The 16359-nt window shown below is 36.0% G+C and overlaps 2 protein-coding genes across 2 annotated transcripts; one reads left to right on the top strand and one right to left on the bottom strand.

Moving 5' to 3' along the window:
* Window positions 1-454: 454 nt before the first annotated feature.
* On the bottom strand, window positions 455-3905 carry LOC125206513 (rho GTPase-activating protein 5-like). Its single transcript, XM_048105764.2, has 5 exons — window positions 3274-3905; window positions 1927-2047; window positions 1452-1571; window positions 1138-1368; window positions 455-1005 (listed from the first exon to the last, which is right to left on the bottom strand). Exons 1-5 carry the CDS (start codon window positions 3690-3692, stop codon window positions 643-645), a joined length of 1254 nt encoding a protein of 417 aa, XP_047961721.1. The 5' UTR covers window positions 3693-3905; the 3' UTR covers window positions 455-642.
* A 6234-nt stretch (window positions 3906-10139) lies between these two features.
* On the top strand, window positions 10140-15018 carry LOC125202563 (CDPK-related kinase 3-like). Its single transcript, XM_048100984.2, has 11 exons — window positions 10140-10765; window positions 11587-11717; window positions 12457-12498; window positions 12639-12747; window positions 12839-12917; window positions 13373-13669; window positions 13777-13886; window positions 14068-14175; window positions 14257-14319; window positions 14413-14580; window positions 14660-15018. Exons 1-11 carry the CDS (start codon window positions 10262-10264, stop codon window positions 14792-14794), a joined length of 1746 nt encoding a protein of 581 aa, XP_047956941.1. The 5' UTR covers window positions 10140-10261; the 3' UTR covers window positions 14795-15018.
* Window positions 15019-16359: the final 1341 nt, after the last annotated feature.

Genomic DNA, 16359 nt, shown 5'->3' with positions numbered 1-16359 from the left:
GAACCACCCAAACCAAAACTAAAAACAAAAATAAAAAAAGAGATTCATATTAATTTAAAGTGAACAAAATAATTGAGACGAGACACCACATCTAGGAACATAAATTATTATATCGACTCTTTATAATATCATTACTTTTCTTCACTTATATCGACTCTTTATAATATCATTACTTTTCTTCACTTGTTCTTGAATTTCTTGAATTGAATATAAAAAAGTTATCGACTCTTTATAATATCATTACTTTTCTTCACTTGTTCTTGAATTTCTTGAATTGAATTTAAAAAAGTTAATCCCACGTGTTGGTATTTTGTATTGGTATAGATATAGGTAAAGTGTCTCTATAGATGTTTGGAGAAAAGAGAGATTAGGTTCAAGTTGAAAAAAATGGATTCATTTCTTTGAAAAGAAGATTGTTAGAATGATATATTTGGGCCTTGTTGGAATGGATAAATAAGATGGAAAGGGATAAGAGAATTTGATACATAGAAAGTCCTAATTTCCAAGTGAAGGCCCAACTTTTAAGAACCAATCAACCCACAAGCCTGCCTACATATTGTGTCTATTTATGTGGTGAAATGAAAAAAAAGAAAAAAGCTAGCTAGCAAATCAACATTGCATTAGAAAAAAAAAGAAAAGAGATTAATTAGAATTATATAGCTTCTTAGGTTGTGTCTTGGTCAAGTGGAATACCGGATGCCGGCATAGCTTTTGCATGCCTTTCCGAAGATTCAGACGACGGAGAATTCCGTCGTCTGCTTCGTATTCGTCTTTGAAACTGTGCCCTAAGGTTCGCCTTTTGCGCGTGGTGATAGCGGTGGTAGCGGGTGTCGTCTCTCCACTACTCATCACTTCTGCATTATTGCATTCTTCGTCAACTGGAGCACCACTCTGCTCCAGTACCGCCGAATACTCCTCTCTCTCAGCAAGCGTCTTCCCGATGAGGGTCTTGAGAAAGTTCATGACTTGGACCGCGTGGATGAGCGCCGTTAGTGGATCAGCCATCTGGACTTGTATACATTAGTATTTCAAATTAAACAGTCTGATAACTCGTCCAAAAGACTAGTCTGTTAGGAAAAGTCATTTGGTCAATAATCTGATGAGGGACATTAGAGTCATTTGAGAATAGTGAAGCACCTGAGTCATGTTTGGAGCGAAAACCATAGCGATGTTCCTCGCGTTCATCTTGTTAAGGTGGTGGTGCTGCACGACGTCGGCCATGAGATTGATGGCCCAGTCGAGCAGCGCGCCCTCGGTCGGGGGAAGCTGCTTTACGAGCTCGCTACACTCTTCCTCTGTGTTGCAATGCATCACATCTTCTGCACTTAAACAGTCAAGCACTCCAGAAGGGAGTTCTCTAAACCAAGCCTGTGATATCAAATTCATCATTAACAATGTGACAATATAAACCATACTAGTAGTACTAATTAATAATTTGCTTCTATAATTACCTTTATCAAACCAGATAAGCAGTGGACATCAATTCCATGTGGCACAATTCCTTTGTTCAGCTGTTTCCTAACATTTTCTTCTTGGCTATTCTCAGCATTGATTCTGAAAATTCCTTCTGCCTTCAAATTAACACACACACAATTAATCATATACTCCTACTATGGAATGTAATCAAATGCAAACTCTAAATATTGTACAAACTCCAAAGTATGATCTAGACAGTTAGAAAATATCAACAGATGACAAAATAGTAGCAACAGAAAATTTCAACACAGTGTCAACGGTTGATGCTGTGTTGACACCGTGTTGGCATTTTCTATTGCTACTATTTTGTCATCTGTTGATATTTTTTAACAGTCCAGATCATAGTTTGGAGTTTGCACAATATATGAGATTGCATTTTATCACTACCCCTCCTACTATAGTATAAATATAATATACTATAAAGCTAAAATAACATAGAATTGGGCATACTTGAAGGCCTCCTTCTTCATAGAGTCTTGTTTGCATCCTAAGAAGAATTGTGGGTACGCTGTTTCCTCTTTGGTCAAAGCTACATTGCATTGACTGTGCAGAAACTCCAAATACACTAGCACTGTCCACATCATTATATAGATATTAGCTCATCACATTCAATCTCAACTGTTCAATTTAATTCTCAACCAGCCACTTTAACTATTGCACATGAATCAACTTAATGCAAAACAATTTGTGTTAGAAGAAAGAAAAAACAAACATCAATTAAATCTTGCAGAGTTACAAGTGAACTTACCAAAATTGTTAACATGGCTAATGTAATAAACCAAAAAATATGTCCTCTATTAAATTATAAATGTTAGTCATAGTTTTCCTATAATGAAATAATTTATGCATTTCTCTTTTTAATTCCATCAATTACATTCAAACCATAGAAAATCTCTATATCCACAGTATCTCTTCGTCTACCTCTTGATCCATGTCTAAAAAAACAAGAAAATGACTAATAGTAATTTAGCTTCAAATTTGGTGCAGTTCGAGGCGAAGGGGTTGTCTAACTCGATAAGAATAATAATCCGACTTTGAAAGAGTTTGAAGGAGGGCGTTGACAAAATAAAACAAAAATATTCACTTATATGATTCTATCTAAAGAGAAAATTTGAATCACTGTATAAATTTTAAGATAGAACCCATAAATTCCGCGTTAAATCCCCGCCACTCCAATTATGTCACCAAACAACATCATTGATGGATTAATTTGATCACTTGGATTGCAAATCTAGATCTGAATAAACACACATTTTTTAGAATTAATTACAGCTACTAAATAAACACAACTTAAATATCCAGTGCAACCTCCGACTCATAAAATAAAATACTCCCCCCGTCCACAAAAAATAGATCACTTTTGTCATTTTAGGACGTCCACAAAAAATAGCACCATTTTTTAAAATAAAAAGTTCATCTCTCATACTTTTCCCACTTATTCTTCCCTCTCTCCTACTTTACTCACTTTTTCTCCCCATCTCTCTTACTTTATGTACTTTTTCTCCTTGTCTCTCTGACTTTACCAATTCTACATTAAAATCCGTGTCATACACAAAGTGATCTATTTTTTTTGGACGGATGGAGTACTCTTTTTCCCCAAAACACGGAAAATACAAAATCAATTGTCAGACGATTTAGAGATTTATTCACCATTAAATAGTCATTAAAAACACTAATTAATATGCATGCATGTCTCTCCCTCCCTCACTTCAATTATAGTCTATAATTAATAATTGAGATTAACAACAATTAATTAAACATAAGAAAATTAAAATGGAAAAAAGAGTAAAACCAAACCTGGCGCTGGGCGGTTTAGAAGGCACTTCCGGCTGGAGCTCGACCGGCAGGCCCAGAAACCCATCAAACCGGTCAAACGTCACATGTGACACGTGTCGCACGTCGGTTGGCCATCCTATGTCCACGTCAGACGCCACGTCGTCCGCGTCGACGGAGCACGTGACCAGCGACTTCCTCAGCGCCGCCGCCACAACCCCCAGCACCGAAAACTGCGCCTGATTTCCGCCGCCGTTTCCTCCCGGGCTCAAAAACGGCGTCGTCGCCGGATTCTCCGATCCTCCGTCGTCTTCCTCCTCCTCCTCCTCCTCGTCATCGGTGTTGTAGTTGTAGTCTCCAAAATAACCGCCTTCGTCGTCTTCATATAGAGGCGGCGGCATTGTGTTGAGAGAGCAGGACTTGGATCGGAAGAGCCGCGCCATTAATTAATTTAGTTCAATTGAAGACGAAGATGAAGATGAAGAAGCATTGCGAATTGAATTGATTAATGCATGACTAATGATATGATATGATAGTAGTGCTAGCAAAAATGTATGATTGTGAGGGGCTGATTTGAGATATGGGGGCACCTAAAATTCAGACTCATATTTGGAAATCGAAATAAATTTAAATTCAAGGCTCTTATTATACATTTATGTGCTTGTGAATTTACTACTCAATGATGACAACTAGCAACTATATAGTTGTCGTTATTCTTCATCCACAATGCGCCCACCTCTCGTTACTGCGGGGGGTCATCACGGGTGGCGAAACGCGCCACGTATAATTCGTATTAGTCTTGACTTACGACAAAATTAATCTCGGGTCAATTTGATAATACGTAAATTTGATGGATTTATCCATTTTGTGTGTTGATTATTGACATTACTATGGTGACATTAAATAAGGTAGATAAGAGAGTTAGTAGAAGATGCCAAATTAAATTAAGGTTATGTGTTTTGTGTTTATGTGCAGTCGTTTTCGTCCATGTGTAGTGGCAGATAATTTCTTTTGGAGTTTGAAGATAGTTTGATTAATATTTTTCTCCAACTCTCATGCTTCTCTACAAAGAATGGAGAGATACCTGCCTCTTTACAACTCTTTATCTTTTTGTAAAGGCCTGAAAATTAACTACTTTTATTAGAATATATTCCATTAACTTAACTAATCTTGATAATTATTCTCACAGCCAATGCTCCCTCTCCAGTCTCTTATAAATGTCTTATTTGATTTCGGCACAAGTTTTAAGAAAGTATATATATGGAGCATATTATAAGTAGTGTCGGAACTTTGTACTCCCTCAGTCCCACTTAAAATGAAACATTTGGGAATCGAAACACAAGATATTATGTAGTATTGTTTTGTGAGAGAGTTAAGTAAGGGATATGAAAAAGTAGAGATGGAGTTGTTTCCATTTTAGAAAACGTTTTATTTTTAATGGGAAACCAAAAAAGAAAAACGTTTCATTTTTAATGGGACAGAGAGAGTATAATAATATTGTCGAATTTTCATTATTTTGTTTAAATTTGAGTTTTGGAATATATTGCCATATCAAAATAAATTTCTGCATCCGCTGTTAGTTACAATTAAGGGAGCACTAATAGAGTACAGAGAGTCCCACCTTTGTGGTTGTTTTTATTACTCCCTCCGTCCCACTTTAAGACTCCCGGTTGAGTTCGGCACGAGTTTTAAGAAATGTAAAAGAAAGTTGGTGAAAAAAGATAGTGGAATGTGAGTCCTACTATTTTATATTAGTTTTATAATAAAATGTGAGAGGAAAAAAGTTAGTGGAATGCGAGGCCTAATACCATTTATGGAATATACCAACCGGGACTCTTAAACTGGGACGCCCAAAAATGGTAAACCGAGACTCCTAAAGTGGGACGGAAGGAGTAATTGATTGTTAAATAACTGAATAAACATCCTCTATGGCAAATTGGGACAATATGTAAGTAAAAAGAAGTGAGAATTCTGGTATGCTACTAAGTAGTGATGATGCATAGGGTTTAACGACATAAACAATAAATTTGCAGAGCAGTTGGCCTTGGAATGAGGCCATGATTGCACAAAGACAAAGAGTTGATAATGGCATGGGGCAGTTGGGACTTGAATATTTTGGGCAAATATTCATATGTATAGAGAGATTATAACAGCATTTGATAAGCCACCAACACCACAGTATTATTATACAAGTAGTGTAAATAACAGCTGTACTTACACCAAAAATGAAAGAAAGTAGCTGAAGTTGTTAATGAATATTGGGAGGTCTGAATTAATTTCACCTTTTTCTGTATTTATTTTGGCTAGGCTCTTATTTTGCTTTGCCACCCAATTTGGGTAAATATTTGGCAATACAATTGAGATAATTCGAGGCAGGCCTTTTCTATGCTTTTTTCGGAGGTCTGAAAAAAGATTGCAATTAATTGGATTTTCTTAATTCTCCTTTCACAAAGGAAATGGATCTAGTCATGATAAGGATGCTTAGTATAACTGTCATGTACTCGTTCTGTTTCAAGATAGTTGAATCGTGATCTTCTATTTGTTCCAAGTTAGTTGAATCATTTTTTAAAAAAAAACTTTATTCCCTCTTTTATTTTACTCTCTCTTCATCTCTCTTACTTTATTTAGTCTCTTAGTTTACTCTATCTACTTTAACCTTTAACAAATCAATTTCTTAAATCTCATGCGCAAAAGAAATGCCCTAAATACCTTGGGACGGAGGAGTATTATTTTAAATTTAAATGGAAATATTTTCCGCTTCAATTATTGTCAAGAAAAGTTCACAATCGACCTAATAGTGCCTATTTTGGAATGTTCGTTTTTATAGTCACTGAATAAGTAAGTCGTTAATCTTTAAGCTATGTAATAATGCTCTTTAACGGTTGGATGACACGTGGACATTTTAATTATCAGAGATTTTTAATCTATCCCTTCCGTGTATATACAATTTTATTCTTAAAAAGTGTATTTATAGTATAATAATTCATTATTTATTTTTTGATAATTCGAACCCCTGATCTACTGGATGAAAGATAATCGTCTTAGCAACACTTCGTCATCAATGCTTACTTGCTTAGTCAAGTACATTAGCTTTTATGTGAGGTGCGTTGATACTTACATTGTTGTCTATTAGTATAAAATTTATGTGGAGAATCTCACATAAAAAATTAATAATATAATAACATACTTACATCATAGCTAGAATGGTATCCTCTTGATTCCTTCATTCAAGTTCGACAAAAATTATACTAGTACTACTATTATATTTTTCACGTGGAACTCCACATCTAAAATTGAAACCTACGAACATTTTCTTAAGAAAATGTAAACATTAGATACCAAAATATTGCAATATAAATATGTGGATATTGTTGTAGATATATACTGTATACACATGCATGTATGTACGTATATGTATAGATATATGGTACGAACACTGTCATGAGTCTGAGTTCAAATCCCACTGCTGTCGTGTAGTTGCTTTCATCTCTCAGGCACAAGTATAAGGCCTTGGGAGATGGGCTTTTGACAGCCAATGAGTTAAGGCCTCCCCCTTAACGGGCTACTGCGTATCCTGATTTTATCCCCTCACATGATATCGGGCCGGAGTTTGGGGGCTGTCAAGGCGACAGAATCGCCTTTTTCCTGCAAAGAAAGTGTAAACATTAGATACCAAAATATTTCAATATAAATATGTGGATATTGTTGTAGATATATACACATGTATGTACGCATATGTATAGATATATGGTACGAAGATGCAACATCCACATCGTAGTCACATGATGGCACATGGGATGTTCTTTCCAGCTTCATCGTCTGTCCATTCCACACAACCATGCATCCCCACATTTTAATTATTCATTCCTTGATTAATTAATTTATTTATTTATTACCAAGAGACAAGATCCCTGGCTATTAATTTGGTGGTCACTCTGTAATAGTAATAATCTTATCAAAGATGAGGAAAGTGATTTGGAGCAGTCACCTCGCATATGTATTTTGTCTGGGATGATGGTGGTGGGGTGGGGCAAAATTTTGGAATTTTTATGAGTATTTTAGTACTTTTATATTTAAAGAATTAGGTAATTGTCTTTTAAATTACAATTTCTTGTTTGACTATAGTCAAAAACATAACTTTTGAATATAAAAAAACTAGAGAAATTATAACTTTCAAATATTTGCAATTGTACCACGATAATAAAAAATCTTAACTGATGTAACAAAATCCATATGATGTAACAATAAAATTTGGTTTTGTTGAATAAATTGACGTTGTCTTAATTAAAATTGAATGATTTCGTTTTATCCATAGCCAACATCGTTTTGTTACTTAATCATATTTGTTTCAATTTTGACCATCAGAAATAATTGCAAAAAAATAAAAATTTTAATTTATATATCAATGATCCTTTTAAAGAAATTATATTATTTAATTAGTTAAATATGTGAATTTAATTTGTTCAGTGCCGAAGCTATATATTATATATATTTGGAAAATTCATTTCTCTATCTTTGTATTCTGTTGTTTTATTAATATTAATATTAATACTATTAAAAAACTTAATAAAATTAGATGTGTATTTTTATATATAGAAAATTGAATAAGCTATGGTAGTACGGCTTCGTGAGTTATTGCAAGTCATATCACTGGATCCCTCCATTCACTTGTACATTAACATTGAATTTATAGTAATATTGTCTATACCATCCAAACATTGTCTTTTTTATAGTAATAAATATATTTTATATGCATCCAAGTTTTATCCAAATATTATAATATGAGCAATTAATATATCAAAGTTACTATCACGACTTACAATAATATTGTATACGAAATATATTCTCCATCTGTTTCTTCATAATCTATTTGAAGAACAAGTTTGTTTGGTATGGAAGAGTGCATTTAACACATTATTTATACGTTAATTTGCTTTGAAGCTACTCGAAGAAAGCCCTATATTGACATTTGGCCCACTAGTATAAGTTGAAAAAAAGCCCAACCACTTAATTCTCACATAAACTTTACTATCTTATTCTCAAAAGTGGATATTTTCATTTTAAGAACATTTTTTTAGAAAAGGCTAATATCCTTATTTTAGCTTTTTTACTCCATATTATAGTGTGAATCTTCAGTGTGAATCTCGAAAGAAGATTCACACAATGACGAACCGTGACCAGTATACTTAGTCGTTATCTCGTATTTCTTGGAAAGTGATTCAATTTGACAAGATTTGGTATGTAAAGTGATTCGATTTGACAAAATTTGGTATGAGATCGATGATATGGATGAGATTGACACTCAAATACATTTCCTTTGTCGATCTACTTAATATATCTCAACTGTATACACCACAACTCTTTCGGTTGACACCTATTTACCCGCTCTAAAAATTTTTTAACACACAAATGTAGTGTGGTTACCAATTATAAATTGATATTTATACAAGCTTGACCATGAGATTACAAATATGAATTCTTTTATCTTAATGTATTACAATTTACTAGTACTATTTTATTTGATCTCTTTGTACAATCATACCTAAAATGGGCCTTGATCCAAATACTCGTCTGGGCCGGCCTGATTAACAGTGGCAGGCTGGGGATAAAATGATACTACTACTATTACATTCACCAACTGTATGCATAGGTTAGCAATAATTTAAATTGAATACTATGAATCTATGATTGATGAAAAACACCACCAGATAATTCACAACGCAATAAATACCATAACAAGAATTTAATTTATTACGCTGCAATTTAATCAACTCACAATAAATACAATAAATTGGCCCAAAATGAAGATACAGTAAAGCCCCACAAATCCATAAACTTCTCATACTCAAGTTTTTTCCCTTTTTATATCCAAGAGGATTAATAATCGTTTCATACTGATGATTCGAACCTCCAACCTAAATTACCTGATTCGAACCTCCAACCTAAATTACCGTATATTTTTTCAAATGTTGGTTAAGCTGCTCTCACACTGTCACACACCGTCACACCCATATAAAATTTTCTAATTAGTTGACTTCTTGTTAACCTAATCCTGCGTGCAGCATGTTCTCAAGCTCAGGTTTGAGTTTTACTTTCAATTAAATAAATACTTCCTCCGTCCAAAAAAAATTGAGCACATTTGCAATTTTTGGCCGTCCACAAAAAATAGAGCACATTCATTCATGGAAAATTTTCAATAAAATAATAATCATGCACATCATTTTATTTACCACTTATGCTATTAGAATCAAAACTTTTCTATTACACTAACAGTCATTCTCTCTTACTTTACTAATTCTACATTAAAATTCGTGTCATATATCAATTCATCTATTTTTTGTGGACGGAGTGAGTATTCGGCACTGGCGGATCTAGGGGGCAGGAGGGGGCGGTCACCCCACGTGCGACTAATCTCCTCTTATCAGGACGTAAAATTGCCATGTCCGCTCCCTCCGTTTGCCCCAACGTCACCCAAAAAATTGAAAAAAATTGTCATTTTCGCCCTAAACCAACCTACTAATATTATTTCGCCCCCTTCGTTTATAAATCCTGGATCCGCCACTGACTATTCGGTTTGAATTCGTTTAAAATTTGATTTGCAAATACAAAATGTGGATGTGTCATCATTAGGTGGAGAATAGAGCATTTATTACTAGTAAATCACTAATTTCCACCCCTCTTAATTTTGCTTCTATCTTTGCACATGTAGAAAATCCCACTCTTCATTTTAAACTAATTAATTCTAGAAAAATATTTAAATCAGTGCGATTTTCGTCTCGTTGTCCAATTAACTTTGTTTTGACTCAGTTCCATTTTGTCACATTTGAATTTTCCAATTTCAATTTTATTACAAAAAATTGGAGAAATACGAATACAGACAAAGAAACGTATATACTTTTTTATCCGTATAGTAATAGTAGAAGAAGAGAAGGAGAAGAAGAAGAAGAAACTCTGTTATTTGCAGAGAGAGAGAGAGAGAGACAGAGAGACAGAGAGTTGACAGTCGCTGCTGATGGGGCAGTGCTACGGTAAGACGATCCCCACGGTAAGCAACGATGAGTACGCAGCCGCCGATCTCCCTCCGCAGACGCCGCCGCCCAACGGCACTCCGGCGAGATCGAACAGCGCCTGGCCGAGCCCCTACCCCGGCGGCGCCGGGGTGTCGCCGTCGCCGGCGAGGTCGACGCCGATGAGGTTCTTCAAGAAGCCCTTTCCGCCGCCGTCGCCGGCGAAGCACATCAGGGCGTCGCTGAGGAAGCTGGGGAACAGGAGGAAGTCGCCGCGGCACGGCGCGATTCCGGAGGATGCAGCGGAGGAGGCGGCGCCGGCGCCGCAGCAGCAGCAGCAGCAGCACGCGCTGGATAAGAATTTTGGGTATAATAAGAATTTTGGGGCGAAGTTTGAGCTTGGGAAGGAGGTCGGGAGAGGGCATTTTGGGCATACCTGCTTTGCCAAGGGGAGAAAAGGGGAGCTCAAGGATTTGCCTCTTGCTGTCAAAATCATCTCCAAATCCAAGGTTCGTTTCTGTCCAAGTATCAATTTGTAATGTGCTTTGCTTTTCTTGCCAAATTAAACATGTTTATTCCATAGCCAAGGATTCAACAACAATAGTTAGCTAATGAAGGGTGTATGTGTAGAATTAAAAAAGGAATCTTTTTTAGTTTTGATTAGCTGATCAATGATGTAGTTCTGGTTTAGGTAGGTTGGTAAATGTGTAGCAGATCAGGGAAAGAGGATTAGGATTATTGATACGAATCAAACGTGTATCTCGAGTTGCAGAATTTGTTTTCTTAACTGATTCAACTCTAGAGAGTAAGTAACGTTTCCGGATTAATAGGGCTGTAGGAAGTTGGGGACCTTGAGTGTTGGGATGAAGGGAGGTTGTGGTTTGAAATGAAGAAATTTGAGTTATCACGATGTTATGGCCTTCAATCGTGATTAGGTTGGTGTGAGCCTTAATGTGACTGCTGAAGAGTGATTAAGATATGTCTTTTGCTTTCCACTTAAAATGGTTGTCGAATGATAAACTGAACTATCTTCAGCTGCAAAACATAATAATTTGTCTTAGTGTCCTTATCGGTGCTTTATTTTGTGGAGATGGTGGAAGTGCATAATGAGCAGACAACTATGAGTAAACCTTTGGATTAGAGTAACGGTAAGATAAGCACTAAGGGTGCTTGGGAAGATAAATTCCAACTTTAGCGGGTAAAATGAAATGGATAGACCCGTGTATGCGTCAAATACACAGTCTGCTATATACTACTGATGGCTTCTTTCTGAATGAACAATTATGATGTTATGAAACTTGATTTTGTATCTGAATAAGCTGTTTGGCAGATGACGACTGCGATATCAATTGAAGATGTTCGCAGAGAAGTAAAAATTTTGAAAGCTCTCTCAGGTCATAGACATCTAGTTAGATTTTATGACGCTTGCGAGGATTCCAACAATGTATACATTATAATGGAGTACGTATCTCTCTTTCCCCTGTGCTGTAGTGTACACAATTGAATCTTTGTTGAGTGAATCTTGCAACTTTTCCTGATTTGCCCTCTTTCCTTGTTACACTTTTCCTAGATCAGGCAATTTTTGTTTGTTTCTTAATCTAGGAAACAATAGTTGATGCTTGCTAATACTACGATTTTCTGTTAGTCCCTCTACCATGAATAATTTAGTGAAGTATTTTCCTTTAGTATTTGATACATATATCTTTAGTTAAGGATTTTTGTCTGTCGTACAGAGGCTCCACCCCAATACGACTGATATTATTCTTCTACGTCTTACTTTTCTTGAAGTTAGATTTTTGGTTATTAAAGTGATAGCTTTCGAACTTAAAGTGTTACTTTTGTTCTATCTTAGGACTTTGGTCTATATGATGGTTTCGTGCAAGGTTTTTCGTATAATATCCTCTTATAAGTTATATACGTAGTATATAATTCTGTCTTCTGGTATGAGTGATCTCCTTTTAACCCAATGGATTCGCATATAAAAATTCTCACATGTTTAAACAGACAAACTTTACACTTCGGTCTTCGATTTCAAAATACTTCTTTAATAACAAAAGATATAGGAGAAAAAATAGATAACAATTGAAACTGGGACTGGCAGGAGTTTTGAAAGTTTGTACTACGAGTCTTCGAACCAATAGCGTTTGTAATTCTGATATTAGCTCTCTCTCTCTCTCTCTCTCTCTCTCTCTTTTTACAGGTTGTGTGATGGTGGAGAACTGCTTGACAGAATATTGGCAAAGTAAGCTTTCCGTTCATAGTCCTGCTTGCAATCTATTAGGGAGGAGAAACGGAGAAAACTGATATTCGTTTATGTTCTAATTTTAAGCCATCTTTGTGATGGTTGCAAGCAGAACACTGACAACAGTTTATTCATTTCAGAGGTGGTAGATATACTGAAGAAGAAGCAAAACTTATTATCGTTCAGATTCTTAGTGTTGTCGCATTTTGTCATCTTCAAGGTGTTGTCCACCGTGACTTGAAACCTGAGGTATACAGAATGTTTCATTTTCCCATCAGCTTCTTGATAGTAGACTTTTCTAAATTTCCATCATGACATCGATGCTAATTCCAATCCTCAGAATTTTCTATTTGCCTCCAGAAGTGAAGACGCTGATATGAAACTCATTGACTTCGGTCTTTCTGACTTCATCAGGACAGGTAATAATTCATTTTATCACCCCTTTTTCTGAAAACTGCTACCTTTCATCTTGCTGTAAAACCTCGTAGATTTTCTTCCTATAAATTATTTGTAATTAGTTGCTGATTTCGATGGTTATTCTGAGTATTTGGAATAAATATTTGTTCATCAGTTCTTCATTCTGTCCGCTGTCTGAATTTCGTGAGTTAAATCTATGGCTAGTTCCTGCTTTCTTCCATAACATCTTGACTTTTGGAGGTGAACTAGCGAACTTCCCCGAACCCAAACTTTTATCAGTTTTAACACGTGGATATCAGTAGAAATGTTTTTTTTTTGCACTTTGCACTGTTTCAGTGAAGCAAAAAGTTGTTACCAACTAGGTGTATCATCTTTTACCGGCATTCCTTATTTCCTTTACACTTTTCTTACTGCTGAAGTTAGTTTTCTAATTTCTGCTCCACATTTGATTTGGCAGATGAAAGACTAAATGATATTGTTGGAAGTGCTTATTATGTAGCACCTGAGGTTCTTCACAGATCTTACAGCGTGGAGGCCGACATATGGAGTATCGGTGTGATTACCTATATTTTGCTTTGTGGTAGTAGACCATTTTGGGCAAGAACGGAGTCTGGAATATTCCGTTCTGTTTTGAGGGCCGAGCCAAACTTTGAGGACACACCTTGGCCATCTGTCTCTTCACATGCCAAGGACTTCGTGAAGCGACTTCTGAACAAGGATTACCGGAAAAGAATGACTGCCGCTCAAGCTTTGAGTTAGTATTGTTCCATGTTTTTCTCATAAAAGCCATTTAAACCCAAACCGAAATCGCCAATATATTGCTAAATGATGCAGCTAACTTACATATCTTTGCATACACAGCTCATCCTTGGCTGCGAAGCGAGAGCCATCCAATTCCGCTAGACATATTGGTCTATAAGTTAGTAAAGACGTATCTACACGCTACACCTTTTAAACGTGCAGCACTAAAGGTGTGTTTGCTGTTTCACGAGACGTGGTTTTGGAACTTTGTTAATTTTATTACGTTGCTATCGGAGTTTGAGTTCTGTATAACGGTTTTCATGAGTAATTGTTACACCTTTGAAAATGGCCTTGTTTGATCAAAATGTTGCGATATAGTAATAAATAATCTCGTCCGATGGTTACATGTAGGCTCTCTCGAAAGCATTGAGTGAGGAGGAGCTGATCTATCTCAGAGCACAGTTCATGCTTCTAGAGCCTAGTGAGGATGGGCGAGTTTCTCTCGAAAACTTCAAAAAGGTTGTCAAGCAGCTTAACCTCCCGGCCCTCATTGTCTAAATCACACATGTCCCGTATTGAGATGGTATAACTGTTTTGCAGGCTCTTGCACGTAATGCCACCGATGCCATGAAGGCATCTAGGGTCCCGGATATCCTTCACGCGGTTAGCTACCTTATCAACACCTCTCACCACACACATACATAACTATACTAATCTAAATAAGCTAACTTATTTTTTCGTGTGGGGTTACTTCAGATGGCGCCGTTAGCTTATCGAAAGATGGAGTTCGATGAGTTCTGTGCAGCTGCCATCAGCACATACCAACTGGAGGCCCTAGAGAAATGGGAGCAAATTGCTTCCACCGCTTTCGAGCATTTCGAAGAGGAGGGTAGCCGTGTTATATCAGTAGAGGAATTAGCCCGGGTACGTATATATCTTGTCTTAGCTAACGAACTAACTAATATTGACTCGCTCGTAGCTAATAGAATCGGGTTGGATGCAGGAGCTGAACGTCGGGCCTACCGCGTATTCGATGCTGAGAGATTGGTTGAAGCCCAACGGCAAACTTAGTTTGTTGGGATATACTAAATTTTTGCATGGTCTCACCCTTCGCAGCTCAAATATGAGACATCATTAGCTAACTTCTCTCCTCTTTTTGTTATGCATAATTTATTTTAGGAGTTCTCAAAAGGAAATGATTACTGCTGGTCGGAGATTTTGGGCATAAATTGACAAGAATTTCATGTACAAATGTAGTAGAGGAACCGGATTTTACGTTAGAGGAATCATACACTTTTGTTTTATTTTTTTATTTTGATTTTATTCGTATTGATATAGTGAATGGAATTTGGGTTGACAAAAGTGTTGTGTGTTGACTGGAGATTCTCTTTGCACAGGCTTTTTTTTTTTTTTTTTTTTTTAATTATTAAAAAGCAATATAGTAGTAATTTTATTATTCAGTTGGATTAGAGCAGTATTCATGAGCTTTGAACAAGGTAATTATGTTTAAATGTTATATTTATTTTTATGTTAGTTGGACAGAGGAAGTGCAATTTGTTAACGTTAGGGATTCATTTTCTTTTTTCTATAAACGTTTGGAATCAAGTTGCTTTACAACATTATGTCAGTAATTTATTTGCTTTTTGAGCCAACGTTATTAGTGGTTTTGGTACTTATCCCTTATTTTTTATTAATAAATGAGTAGAAATTCATTGGTCGCATCAACTCGAACTTGAGACTTTTGGACTCGGATATGAACCACTTTTCTACTGGCCGAACGCACGCACACAAGTAGATTATTAAATTGGTCCCTTATTTTAATTACTTTTGGTATATAGACGTGTAAATAATGTGACATGGATTGGATATAAACGAACGTTGTTCCTAAAAGATAAATTAAATTTCAAGTAATTAGTACCATAGGGGGTTTAATTCACCAAACAATGCTAATTAAATGAGAAAGGAGTACAACTCTAGCCAAAAAATCATATGGTAATTTTGTAGGTAGTTTTACGACATGAATTCGAATTTCTGATTAATTATTATGGATTTAGACATCTTAACCAGAGCAATATATATTCATATATTTCCAATAATAACAATGAGGTTATGGCAAAAATAATTCATTAAGACAAGTTAAACTAATACACAAACTATTCCTCAAATGGCAGACGTGGCCATGCTCACAATCACAAAATGAAAGACACAGAGAGCTTTCTAGACTTTGTAGAAAAAAAAGAGCTTGTTAGAAATAGAATATTGCCACACACATAAACACAACCTCAAATTACTTCACATGCATATATACAAATATGTTTGTGATCCAAAAATGAGATCTGAGGAAAAGGAGAAAGAAAGAGCAACGAAAACGTACATCAATGCAACGATGAAAGAAGCAGCAAGAAAGTGAAGATCCACGGCTTAATGATTAAATCAATCCGCGCATAGAAAGCTTGAAATTGAGGGGAATGAAGCCTGGTCCGATGAATGACGGATCTTATATATGTATACGTGTATATAAGATCAATCACTCCTCGAGCCTGACAACATTCTCCTCAAAAAGTAAGCTCAACAGCTCCTCTTTGACTTGATTCATCCATCACCTCTTATCATTTACACACACATTGAGTGTGTGTCTTGTGAGTATATATAGATATATATATGTCCCTGTCCCTCTTTCTGGCCTCTCAGACCTTTATCCCC

The sequence above is a fragment of the Salvia hispanica genome, chromosome 2 (assembly GCF_029641045.1).
Source record: "Salvia hispanica isolate PSC_SH4W2 chromosome 2, Shi_PSC_v1, whole genome shotgun sequence".
NCBI lineage: Eukaryota > Viridiplantae > Streptophyta > Magnoliopsida > Lamiales > Lamiaceae > Salvia > Salvia hispanica.
The sequence above is the reverse complement of the archived record's forward strand: the minus strand, read 5'-3'. Positions and strand labels throughout refer to the sequence as shown.